Source organism: Salmo salar, chromosome ssa03 (assembly GCF_905237065.1).
Source record: "Salmo salar chromosome ssa03, Ssal_v3.1, whole genome shotgun sequence".
Lineage (NCBI taxonomy): Eukaryota > Metazoa > Chordata > Actinopteri > Salmoniformes > Salmonidae > Salmo > Salmo salar.
Window position 1 is genome coordinate 101,169,405 of NC_059444.1, and position 13,243 is coordinate 101,182,647.

Here is a 13,243-nt window from a genome sequence, read left to right on the forward strand (position 1 = left end):
TACCCGTATTTGGAGTGAGGACACTTGATGTGTTCGCATTCCTTCAGGTGTCCCTCCAGGTTCATGGTGAGCAGAGGAGGACAGGAGGGGTTGTTGGGACAGCGAACCGGACGGTAGTCACAGCTCACCTCGTGCTCCCTACAGGTCAGAGGTCAACATCAGGTCACACCCCCCCCCCATAGACTCGTCTCCTCGTCAGACCCCCCTATAGACTCGTCTCCTCGTCAGACCCCCCCCATAGACTCGTCTCCTCGTCAGACCCCCCCATAGACTCGTCTCCTCGTCAGACCCCCCTATAGACTCGTCTCCTCGTCAGACCCCCTATAGACTCGTCTCCTCGTCAGACCCCCCTATAGACTCGTCTCCTCGTCAGACCCCCCTATAGACTCGTCTCCTCGTCAGACCCCCCTATAGACTCGTCTCCTCGTCAGACCCCCCCTAGACTCGTCTCCTCGTCAGACCCCCCCTAGACTCGTCTCCTCGTCAGACCCCCCCTATAGACTCGTCTCCTCGTCAGACCCCCCCTATAGACTCGTCTCCTCGTCAGACCCCCCCTATAGACTCGTCTCCTCGTCAGACCCCCCCCTATAGACTCGTCTCCTCGTCAGACCCCCCCCTATAGACTCGTCTCCTCGTCAGACCCCCCCATAGCTAAACCCAAAGTAACATTTCCAGCCCGTACCTGCGCGTGGTGAGCTTGATGGTAAAAGGACACCCCATTGGATCCACTTCAAAGTTCCCAGGTCCTCCCATCTTAGGTGTCCCTTCGCCCCTACTAGCGGTAGGCCCTCCTCCAGCCCCGTTAGGGGAAGCGGGGCTGGCGGTGTTGAGAAGCCGACAGCCGTATTTACAGTGGATAAACAGCTCTCCTATCTGTTCTGCTACAGCTATGTTGTTCACCACCACCGTTAACTTAGCCGTGTCCACTGGACATTTATCTGGAGGGGGGGAGAGAGGGAGAGGGAGAGAGAGGTGGAGAAGATGGGGTGGGGGAGGGGAGGGAGAAAGGGCGAAAGATGGGTGGGGGGGGAGGAGAGGAAGAGAAAGAGGGGGTGGAGGAGGGGAGAGAACAGGGAGAAGGGTGGGGGAGAGAGGGAGAGGGAGAGAGAGGGTGGAGAAAGATGGGGTGGGGAGAGAAGGATGGGGGAGAGAACAGGGAGAAAGAGAGGGGGAGATGGAAAGGGAGAGAGATACAAACAAATGTAAAAACAATTTGCTTTAACATTACATGTGATGCTGGAAAGGTAACTATTAACCAACAGTGGAGGGGAGAGAGGGAGAAGGTAACTATAAAGGTAACTATAAAGGTAACTATAAAGGTAACTATTAACCAACAGTGGAGAGGAGAGAGGGAGAAGGTAAACTATAAAGGTAACTATAAACCAACAGTGTAGGCAGGTAAAGTCTCCTACCGGAGGTCAAGGCACATCGTCTGCAGAAGGTGTGCTGGAGGGAGAGACAGACAGAGGTCAATGAGGGAGAGGGGTGAGGAGGACAAACAGGGGTGAGGAGAGGACGACAAACAGGGGTGAGGAGAGGAGGGGTGAGGAGAGGAGGGGTGAGGAGAGGAGGTGAGAGGAGAGGAGGTGAGAGGAGAGGAGGGTGGAGGAGGGGTGGGGAGGGGTGGGGAGAGGAGAGGAGGAGAGGAGAGGAGAGGTGAGGAGGGGGTGAGGAGGGGTGAGGAGAGGAGGTGAGAGGAGAGGCTGGGGGATGGTTTATCTCACCCCACAGGTGGTGATGACAGGATCTTTGAAGACGCTGCAGCAGAGTTGACAACACAGCTTCACTGACGGCTGCTCTGCAAACACCAGGGGCTCCTACACACAACATCACTAGCATAGTTAGCACTCAGGTAACACTAGCATAGTTAGCACTCAGGTAACACTAGCATAGTTAGCACTCAGGTAACACTAGCATAGTTAGCACTCAGGTAACACTAGCATAGTTAGCACTCAGGTAAAAAACACTAGCATAGTTAGCACTCAGGTAACACTAGCATAGTTAGCACTCAGGTAACACTAGCATAGTTAGCACTCAGGTAACACTAGCATAGTTAGCACTCAGGTAACACTAGCATAGTTAGCACTCAGGTAACACTAGCATAGTTAGCACTCAGGTAACACTAGCATAGTTAGCACTCAGGTAACACTAGCATAGTTAGCACTCAGGTAACACTAGCATAGTTAGCACTCAGGTAACACTAGCATAGTTAGCACTCAGGTAACACTAGCATAGTTAGCACTCAGGTAACACTAGCATAGTTAGCACTCAGGTAACACTAGCATAGTTAGCACTCAGGTAACACTAGCATAGTTAGCACTCAGGTAACACTAGCATAGTTAGCACTCAGGTAACACTAGCATAGTTAGCACTCAGGTAACACTAGCATAGTTAGCACTCAGGTAACACTAGCATAGTTAGCACTCAGGTAACACTAGCATAGTTAGCACTCAGGTAACACTAGCATAGTTAGCACTCAGGTAACACTAGCATAGTTAGCACTCAGGTAACACTAGCATAGTTAGCACTCAGGTAACACTAGCATAGTTAGCACTCAGGTAACACTAGCATAGTTAGCACTCAGGTAACACTAGCATAGTTAGCACTCAGGTAACACTAGCATAGTTAGCACTCAGGTAACACTAGCATAGTTAGCATTCAGGTAACACCAGCATCGATGGCACTGGGGTATCGTTAGCACTGGGGTATCGTCAGCATCGTTAGCATCGATAGCACTGGGGTACCGTTAGCATCGATAGCACTGGGGTAACGTTAGCATCGATAGCACTGGGGTAACGTTAGCATCGATAGCACTGGGGTAACGTTAGCATCGATAGCACTGGGGTAACGTTAGCATCGATAGCATCCAGTTAACACTGGCATCGATAGCGTCACGTTAGCATATTTGATGTTGAAGAATTGTTAGCATCTTTAGCACGTACCGTGTCGTCGTCGTCCTCGTGAAGAGAGAAGGTTGAGCGGAGAGACATGTTGGACTCAGAGAGGAGGGAACGCACCGAGATGGCAGAGTCAGAACGCCTCGGGGTGCTGATGGGGAGCTGGGGGGGAGAGAGACAGAGCGAGAGAGAGAGAGAGCGAGAGAGAGAGAGAGCGAGAGAGAGAGAGAGCGCGAGAGAGAGAGAGCGAGAGACAGAGAGAGCGCGAGACAGAGAGAGCGCGAGACAGAGAGAGCGCGAGACAGAGAGAGCGAGAGAGAGAGAGCGCGAGACAGAGAGAGCGCGAGACAGAGAGAGAAAATTGAAGATATATTACACCAGCTCTTATGCTGCATTGTCCAGAGTGAACCTGCAAATCAAATCTATTCATTACATGCTTTGTTAAACAACAGGTGGACTAACAGAGAAACGTTTAAGGGCCGTTTAACAACACAGAGAGAAGGAACATAGAACAGGGTACCAGGCTATATACACAGGGTACCAGGCTATATACACAGGGTACCAGGCTATATACACAGGGTACCAGGCTATATACACAGGGTACCAGGCTATATACACAGGGTACCAGGCTATATACACAGGGTACCAGGCTATATACACACGGGTACCAGGCTATATACACACGGGTACCAGGCTATATACACACGGTACCAGGCTATATACACAGGGTAACCAGGCTATATACCCAGGGTACCAGGCTATATACACAGGGTACCAGGCTATATACACAGGGTACCAGTACTGATAACCAGGCTATATACACACAGGGTACCAGGCTATATACACACACGGGTACCAGGCTATATACACACAGCACGGTACCAGGCTATATACACACACAGGGTACCAGGCTATATACACACACGGGTACCAGGCTATATACACACAGGTACCAGGCTATATACACACAGGGTACCAGGCTATATACACACAGGGTACCAGGCTATATACACAGGGTACCAGGCTATATACACAGGGTACCAGGCTATATACACAGGGTACCAGGCTATATACACAGGGTACCAGGCTATATACACAGGGTACCAGGCTATATACACAGGGTACCAGGCTATATACACAGGGTACCAGGCTATATACACAGGGTACCAGGCTATATACACAGGGTACCAGGCTATATACACAGGGTACCAGGCTATATACACAGGGTACCAGGCTATATACACAGGGTACCAGGCTATATACACAGGGTACCAGGCTATATACACAGGGTACCAGGCTATATACACAGGGTACCAGGCTATATACACAGGGTACCAGGCTATATACACAGGGTACCAGGCTATATACACAGGGTACCAGGCTATATACACAGGGTACCAGGCTATATACACAGGGTACCAGGCTATATACACAGGGTACCAGGCTATATACACAGGGTACCAGGCTATATACACAGGGTACCAGGCTATATACACAGGGTACCAGGCTATATACACAGGGTACCAGTACTGATAACCAGGCTATATACACACAGTACCAGGCTATATACACAGGGTACCAGGCTATATACACAGGGTACCAGGCTATATACACAGGGTACCAGGCTATATACACAGGGTACCAGGCTATATACACACGGTACCAGGCTATATACACACGGTACCAGTACTGATAACCAGGCTATATACACAGGGTACCAGGCTATATACACAGGGTACCAGGCTATATACACAGGGTACCAGGCTATATACACACAGGGTACCAGGCTATATACACACAGGGTACCAGGCTATATACACACAGGGTACCAGGCTATATACACACAGGGTATCAGGCTATATCACACAGGGTACCAGGCTATATACACAGGGTATCAGGCTATATACACAGGGTACCAGGCTATATACACAGGGTACCAGGCTATATACACACGGTACCAGGCTATATACACACGGTACCAGGCTATATACACAGGGTACCAGTACTGATAACCAGGCTATATACACAGGGTACCAGGCTATATACACAGGGTACCAGGCTATATACACACGGTACCAGGCTATATACACACGGTACCAGGCTATATACACAGGGTAGCAGTACTGATAACCAGGCTATATACACACGGTACCAGTACTGATAACCAGGCTATATACACACGGTACCAGGCTATATACACACGGTACCAGGCTATACACACACGGTACCAGGCTATATACACACACGGTACCAGGCTATATACACACACGGTACCAGGCTATATACACACACGGTACCAGGCTATATACACACAGGGTACCAGGCTATATACACACAGGGTACCAGGCTATATACACACAGGGTACCAGGCTATATACACACAGGGTACCAGGCTATATACACACAGGGTACCAGGCTATATACACACAGGGTACCAGGCTATATACACACAGGGTACCAGGCTATATACACACGGGTACCAGGCTATATACACACGGTACCAGGCTATATACACACGGTACCAGGCTATATACACACGGTACCAGGCTATATACACAGGGTACCAGGCTATATACACAGGGTACCAGGCTATATACACAGGGTACCAGGCTATATACACACGGGTACCAGGCTATATACACACACGGTACCAGGCTATATACACACACGGTACCAGGCTATATACACACAGGGTACCAGGCTATATACACAGGGTACCAGGCTATATACACAGGGTACCAGGCTATATACACACGGTACCAGGCTATATACACACGGTACCAGGCTATATACACACGGTACCAGGCTATATACACAGGGTACCAGGCTATATACACAGGGTACCAGGCTATATACACACGGTACCAGGCTATATACACAGGGTACCAGGCTATATACACAGGGTACCAGGCTATATACACACGGTACCAGGCTATATACACAGGGTACCAGGCTATATACACAGGGTACCAGTACTGATAACCAGGCTATATACACAGGGTACCAGTACTGACTACTGATAACCAGGCTATATACACAGGGTACCAGTACTGAGTAATGATAACCAGGCTATATACACAGGGTACCAGGCTATATACACAGGGTACCAGGCTATATACACAGGGTACCAGTACCAAGTCGATGTGCAGGGGTACGAGGTAATCGGGGTAGATAGTAAAGGGGTAGCAGCAGCATTACTGTCTGTGATGAGTCAAAACGTAGCGCAAAAAAAAAGAGTCAATACAGACAGTTAAACAGTTAACCAAATTGCTACCTACCCGGACTAACTATTTAATTTAGCAGTCCTACGACTTGGGGGGGGTAGAAGCTGTTCACGGTCCGGTTGGTTCCGGACTTGGTGAAACGGTACCGCTTGCCGTGCGGTAGCAGAGAGAAAACAGTCTACGACTTGGATTTTTTTGGGGGGGGGGCACAGGGACTATGATGGTCTGCTTGAAAGATGTCGGTATTACAGACGGAGTCGAGGGAAAGGTTGAAACTGTCAGTGAAGACACTTACCAGCCGGTCAGTGCATGCTCCGAATACGAGTCCTATGTTTTTTTTAAATAAATAAAAAATAAATATTATTATTATTATATTTTTTTTTTTTTTTTATTTTTTTTATAATCGGTCTGTCCCTGCGGCTTTGTGAACGTCGACCGATTTAAAGATCTTACTCACATCAGCTACAGAGAGGGTGTTCACACGGTCGTCTGGAACAGTTGGTGCGCTCATGCATGGTTCAGTGTTGCTTTCCTCGTGAGTGAGCATAGAAGGTATTTAGCTCGTCTGATAGGCTGGCGTCACTGGGCAGCTCGCGGTTGGGCCACGCCACATCCGACGAGTGGTCGGAGACCGGTGTTAGTAGGATTCTACATTTTTTTTTTTTCATCGTCTGTTTTTGCCCGTTTTATTTTATCGTCAGAAGTCGTAGCAGGATTTACGTTATACTTCGTCCGGGGTTAATATTCCCGCTCCTTGAAAGCGGCGGTTCATCCGGTTGGGATGTGTACGTCGCCGTGGAGACGAGTCAGTGACTGATGCGGTAAAACTCAACGCCGTCAGATGATTTTCCCGGGGAAACATATTACAGAATGTTTCTAGCGAAAGTATTTCATTGTATTGTGTACCAGTCAAATAAACTTCACTTGAAATAAAAATAAATCGCATTTACTATACATTATATATTTCTGCAGAACACAAAAAGACATCATGACAAAAATCATGTGTGTGTGTGTGTGTGTGTGTGTGTGTGTGTGTGTGTGTGTGTGTGTGTACCATGCCATCCTCGTCGTCTCGTGGCGAGTATGTGAGGGTGCTGGAGGAAGAGGGGGTACGGCGGTGCTGCTTGTAGGTACTGGAAGCTTCCGCTGGAACAGAGAGAGAGAGAGAGAGTCTGGGGGTTACCCTTAGTTATCTTGTAGTTTAACCCTATTTAGGTACCATAGTGACCTTAAATTCAGCTGAACACAGAGCGGAGTGGAGACAGAGAGTCTGGGGTTAATATGTAGTTAGCATATAGAGTAGCTATAGAGTAGCTACCAACCATATAGAACAGAGTAGCCCCCATATAGAGTAGCTACCTACCATATAGCTACCATATAGCTAGCTACCTACCATATAGAGTAGCTAGCTCCCATATAGAATAGAGTAGCTCCCATATAGAGTAGCTCCCTACCATATAGCTAGCTAGCTCCCTACCATATAGCTAGCTAGCTCCCTACCATATAGCTAGCTAGCTCCCTACCATATAGCTAGCTAGCTCCCTACCATATAGCTAGCTAGCTCCCTACCATATAGCTAGCTAGCTCCCTACCATATAGCTAGCTAGCTCCCTACCATATAGCTAGCTAGCTCCCTACCATATAGCTAGCTACCTACCATATAGCTAGCCCTACCATATAGCTACCTACCATATAGCTACCTACCATATAGCTACCTACCATATAGCTACCTACCATATAGCTACCTACCATATAGCTACCTACCATATAGCTACCTACCATATAGCTACCTACCATATAGTTACCTTGTACTCACTAGGAAGTTACCACAATAAATTGCTGACACCATAGAATCTAGATGTATATATTCCTATGTCTGATAGACCTAGGGCTTAGTCAGTGAGGTTAAATTGACACCATAGAATCTAGATGTATATATTTCTATGTCTGATACACCTAGGGCTTAGTCAGTGAGGTTAAATTGACACCATAGAATCTAGATTATATATTTCTATGTCTGACACACCTAGAGCGTAGTCAGTGAGGTTACACTTCCAGGATGTTGCAGATAGAACGGATATCAGCTGACATGATTCCTTATCCTGAGTGACAGAGGTTTTCTCCCCCTGAGTGACAGAGGTATCCCTAACAGAGGTTTTCTCCCCCTGAGTGACAGAGGTATCCCTAACAGAGGTTTTCTCCCCCTGAGTGACAGAGGTATCCCTAACAGAGGTTTTCTCCCCCTGAGTGACAGAGGTATCCCTAACAGAGGTTTTCTCCCCCTGAGTGACAGAGGTATCCCTAACAGAGGTTTTCTCCCCCTGAGTGACAGAGGTATCCCTAACAGAGGTTTTCTCCCCTGAGTGACAGAGGTATCCCTAACAGAGGTTTTCTCCCTGAGTGACAGAGGTATCCCTAACAGAGGTTTTCTCCCTGAGTGACAGAGGTATCCCTAACAGAGGTTTTCTCCCTGAGTGACAGAGGTATCCCTAACAGAGGTTTTTCTCCCTGAGTGACAGAGGTATCCCTAACAGAGGTTTTCTCCCTGAGTGACAGAGTTATCCCTAACAGAGGTTTTCCCTGAGGTGGACTCACGTTTAGCTCCAGGAACGACGGCAGAGAAGGAGGCCTCCATGCTGGTGGCCCCTCACCCCGCTGGGGGGGTCTGGCTGGGTGGCAGGCTGCTGCTGCTGGAGCTCTGGAGGTGCTGGTGAAGAGGCCACTCACTGCTGCTCACAACCCAATACCCACAGAGTGGAGACGGCCTCTACAGCCTGGGGGTGGAGGGGGAGAGGTACACGAGGTCAGAGGTACACGAGGTCAGAGGTACACGAGGTCAGAGGTACACGAGGTCAGAGGTACAGGGGAACCCACACAGAGTGGACATGGCCAGGATTACTCTTGATCACGTCTAATAAGATCAGTGATAATCTAATGGAAACTGATCCAACTTAACATTGACCCTTTATTTAACTAGACAAGTCAGTTAAGAACAAATTCTTATTTTCAATGACGGACTACCTGGGAACGGTGGGTTAACTGCCTCGTTCAGGGGGCAGAACGACAGATTTGTACCATGTCAGCTCGGGGATTCGAACTTGCAACCTTTCGGTTACTAGTCCAACGCTCGAACCACTAGGCTACCTGCCGCCCCTCCACTCTAACCACTAGGCTACCTGCCGCCCCTCCACTCTAACCACTAGGCTACCTGCCGCCCCTCCACTCTAACCACTAGGCTACCTGCCGCCCCTCCACTCTAACCACTAGGCTACCTGCCGCCCCTCCACTCTAACCACTAGGCTACCTGCCTCCCCTCCACTCTAACCACTAGGCTACCTGCCTCCCCTCCACTCCACTCTAACCACTAGGCTACCTGCCGCCCCTCCAATCTAACCACTAGGCTACCTGCCGCCCTCCAATCTAACCACTAGGCTACCTGCCGCCCTCCAATCTAACCACTAGGCTACCTGCCGCCCCTCCACTCTAACCACTAGGCTACCTGCCGCCCCTCCACTCTAACCACTAGGCTACCTGCCGCCCCTCCACTCTAACCACTAGGCTACCTGCCCCCCCTCCACTCTAACCACTAGGCTACCTGCCCCCCCTCCACTCTAACCACTAGGCTACCTGCCCCCCCCTCCACTCTAACCACTAGGCTACCTGCCCCCCCTCCCTCCACTCTAACCACTAGGCTACCTGCCGCCCTCCACTCTAACCACTAGGCTACCTGCCGCCCCTCCACTCTAACCACTAGGCTACCTGCCGTCCCTCCACTCTAACCACTAGGCTACCTGCCGTCCCTCCACTCTAACCACTAGGCTACCTGCCGCCCCTCCACTCTAACCACTAGGCTACCTGCCGCCCCTCCACTCTAACCACTAGGCTACCTGCCGCCCCTCCACTCTAACCACTAGGCTACCTGCCGTCCCTCCACTCTAACCACTAGGCTACCTGCCGCCCCTCCACTCTAACCACTAGGCTACCTGCCGTCCCTCCACTCTAACCACTAGGCTACCTGCAGCCCCTCCACTCTAACCACTAGGCTACCTGCAGCCCCTCCACTCTAACCACTAGGCTACCTGCAGCCCCTCCACTCTAACCACTAGGCTACCTGCCGTCCCTCCACTCTAACCACTAGGCTACCTGCCGTCCCTCCACTCTAACCACTAGGCTACCTGCCGTCCCTCCACTCTAACCACTAGGCTACCTGCCGTCCCTCCACTCTAACCACTAGGCTACCTGCCGTCCCTCCACTCTAACCACTAGGCTACCTGCCGCCCCTCCACTCTAACCACTAGGCTACCTGCCCCCCCCACCCTAACGTCAGTCCAACAGGTTACCATCTCAGCTCTCTGACCTGAAGACGACAACAGCCTACTTTGACCTGAACACATACTATTGTCCAACAACTATCAATGATCTAAAACTCAGTGCTATAGATACTGAGGACTACATACATGGCCTTCCTGGCCAAGTGGAAAAACACACATCTATCTGCACAAAACCCCAATACTGCTCTCTCTCTCTCTCTCTCTCTTTCCAAGTAGTCCTAATGAGAAATATGTAACAAGAGGACCAAATCTACAGAGACCAGAGCAGTGTTTCTCTCGCCATCTGCTCCTCTCCAAACTCATGATGTAAACAGAAAGGCATGCAGACAGTCGCCTCACATGGTCATACTGAATCAGCCAATAAAAACTGCATGGAACTACTCATCGTGGGGAATACGTGAGTGGTCCCACCCCCCCTGTCAGAGAGAGAGAGAGAGAGAGAGAGAGAGAGGCAGAGAGAGAGAGAGAGGCAGAGAGAGAGATGGAGAGAGAGAGAGAGGCAGAGAGAGAGAAGCAGAGAGAGAGAGAGGCAGAGAGAGAGAGAGCAGAGAGAGAGAGAGGCAGAGAGAGAGAGGCAGAGAGAGAGAAGCAGAGAGAGAGAAGCAGAGAGAAGAGGAGCAGAAAGGGGCATACCAAACTAATGTTAACTCACTCCTGTACGCTGGGCCAAATATGATACACAACGATTCACATACTGATAGTTAGGTAGCTAACGTTAAACGTACCATCTGCTAGCTAACGTTATCAACATGGCTTACCAGCATAAAATGCAAATGGTAAATTATGTTGTGTAAACTAATTAGCTAGGAAATTATCACCAAATTAGCCAGCTAGCTCCAGTGAAGCTAAACACTTCGAAATATGCCAATAACTGTAACGTTACAGCGAGTCTGCCATCAATCATCACACGAATCAGGACTAGTTGTTCAGCTGGTTAGCTTGCTAGCTTTTAGCCGTAGAGACTTAGCTAACCATCATACCGAAACAGACTAGTTGTTCAGCTGGTTAGCTTTTAGCCGTAGAGACTTAGCTAACTATCATACCGAAACAGGACTAGTTGTTCAGCTGGTTAGCTTTTAGCCGTAGAGACTTAGCTAACCATCATACCGAAACAGACTAGTTGTTCAGCTGGTTAGCTTTTAGCCGTAGAGACTTAGCTAACTATCATACCGAAACAGGACTAGTTGTTCAGCTGGTTAGCTTTTAGCCGGAGAGAATTAGCTAGCAATCATACCTAAACAGACTAGTTGTTCAGCTGGTTAGCTTTTAGCCGTAGAGACTAAGCTAGCTATCATACCTAAACAGACTAGTTGTTCAGCTGGTTAGCTTTTAGCCGTAGAGACTAAGCTAGCTATCATACCTAAACAGACTAGTTGTTCAGCTGGTTAGCTAGCTAGCTTTTAGCCGTAGAGACTTAGCTAGCTAGCTTTTAGCCGTAGAGACTTAGCTAGCTAGCTAGCTTTTAGCCGTAGAGACTTAACTAACCATCATACCGAAACAGGACTAGCTAGTTAAATTAGCAAATCACTGCTATCATGGCTTTAATCATTTCCACCGATTCTTGTTGCACAACATTTTTGTAAATAGAAACCGTTTTTTTTCTCCCCCAAACGGGATTATCTATTGATGGACAGATTCAGATTTTTCTTAAAAATCGGTAAAACTGTTTCCATATAATGAATAAATCCCTGAAGAGTTGGCTAGCTGGGAGAAAGGGAGAAAAAAAAAACTAGCTTGAAATAACGTTATGTGTGTGACGTTAAACGTTAGCATACACTGCAACAAACAGAAGAAAATAAATAAATATATAAAACTATATATGCTGTTACCAATGATAAGGCACATTTAACATAATCACAATTCGTAAGTGATCTTACCATTCTGTTAAATCGTAAAAAAAACTGTGCAGTTGAAATGCTCCTTTTCTCTCTCTCTCTCCTCAAACAACAAGCAGTAGGAGAAGCAGGAAGTCCTCGACAGGATCAAAAGACAGCAATGTATCATGGGTATAATTTTCTTTTTTGGACCCAACTGATCTACAAATAATAATGAGTGTTATTTTTTAATGATGTAAAGTGATTTTTTTTGTTTTGTAGATCGGGTAAATCGCCTCCAGTCGTTTTGATGCTCTCGAACAACGGGCCCCCTCCTCCCCCCACCCCATTTCATACTGCTCAGAATAACCCCAGTGGCTGGCAGTGGGAGAAGATGGATCTAAAATGAATTTTGACCGATATTCTGCAAATATATTAATCGATTAAACATTTGATCTCAATACAATTTTTTATTTTTTCTCAAGAACTACAATCTGTTACGAACACAGTGGATTGAGTTTTGTAGACTTTACCCTTTTTTTTGCCAAAGTCCCCCCCCAAAAAAATTGGTGTTGTTTAGAAAGCAAAGGCAAATGTAGTTATTACACACGCGCATTTCAGAGTAGGCGTTCGCCAAAGAAAATATTTAAATAAATGCTAGAAAGCGCCAATAGGATCTCGCTAACTCCTGCTTGGCTCTGCCCACTATTTCTAATTTGAAACGACAGGCTGTGGTCTATCTTGGTTTAGTTATAAATAAATAAAACATCTTTGGCTTTAGAGTTCAGATCATGGAATTTCCCGAACACTTCATGCATCTACAACTACATTTAAATGTGTCCTACCACAGGAGGTTGGTGGCACTTTAATTAGGGAGGACGGGCTCGTGGTAATGGTCGGAGCGGACTTCTAGTCGGAATGGTATCAAATACATCAAATACATTGTTTCCGGGTGTTTTAATGACATTCCATTTACG

General features: G+C 48.0%; 1 protein-coding gene across 1 annotated transcript in view; it reads right to left on the reverse strand.

Annotated features, from left to right (window-relative positions):
* LOC106568433 (TNF receptor-associated factor 7) overlaps nt 1-12,633 on the reverse strand; it is a 35,736-nt gene extending 23,103 nt beyond the window's left edge. Inside the window, exons 1-8 of the mRNA XM_045715970.1 lie at nt 12,330-12,633; nt 8,717-8,895; nt 7,176-7,267; nt 2,943-3,059; nt 1,725-1,817; nt 1,413-1,446; nt 683-938; nt 4-138 (exon numbers count right to left, since the gene is read on the reverse strand). Of these exons, the coding sequence (XP_045571926.1) occupies nt 4-138; nt 683-938; nt 1,413-1,446; nt 1,725-1,817; nt 2,943-3,059; nt 7,176-7,267; nt 8,717-8,756 (767 nt within the window). The 5' untranslated portion in view covers nt 8,757-8,895; nt 12,330-12,633. The remainder of the gene's footprint in view (nt 1-3; nt 139-682; nt 939-1,412; nt 1,447-1,724; nt 1,818-2,942; nt 3,060-7,175; nt 7,268-8,716; nt 8,896-12,329) is intronic.
* Nucleotides 12,634-13,243: the final 610 nt, after the last annotated feature.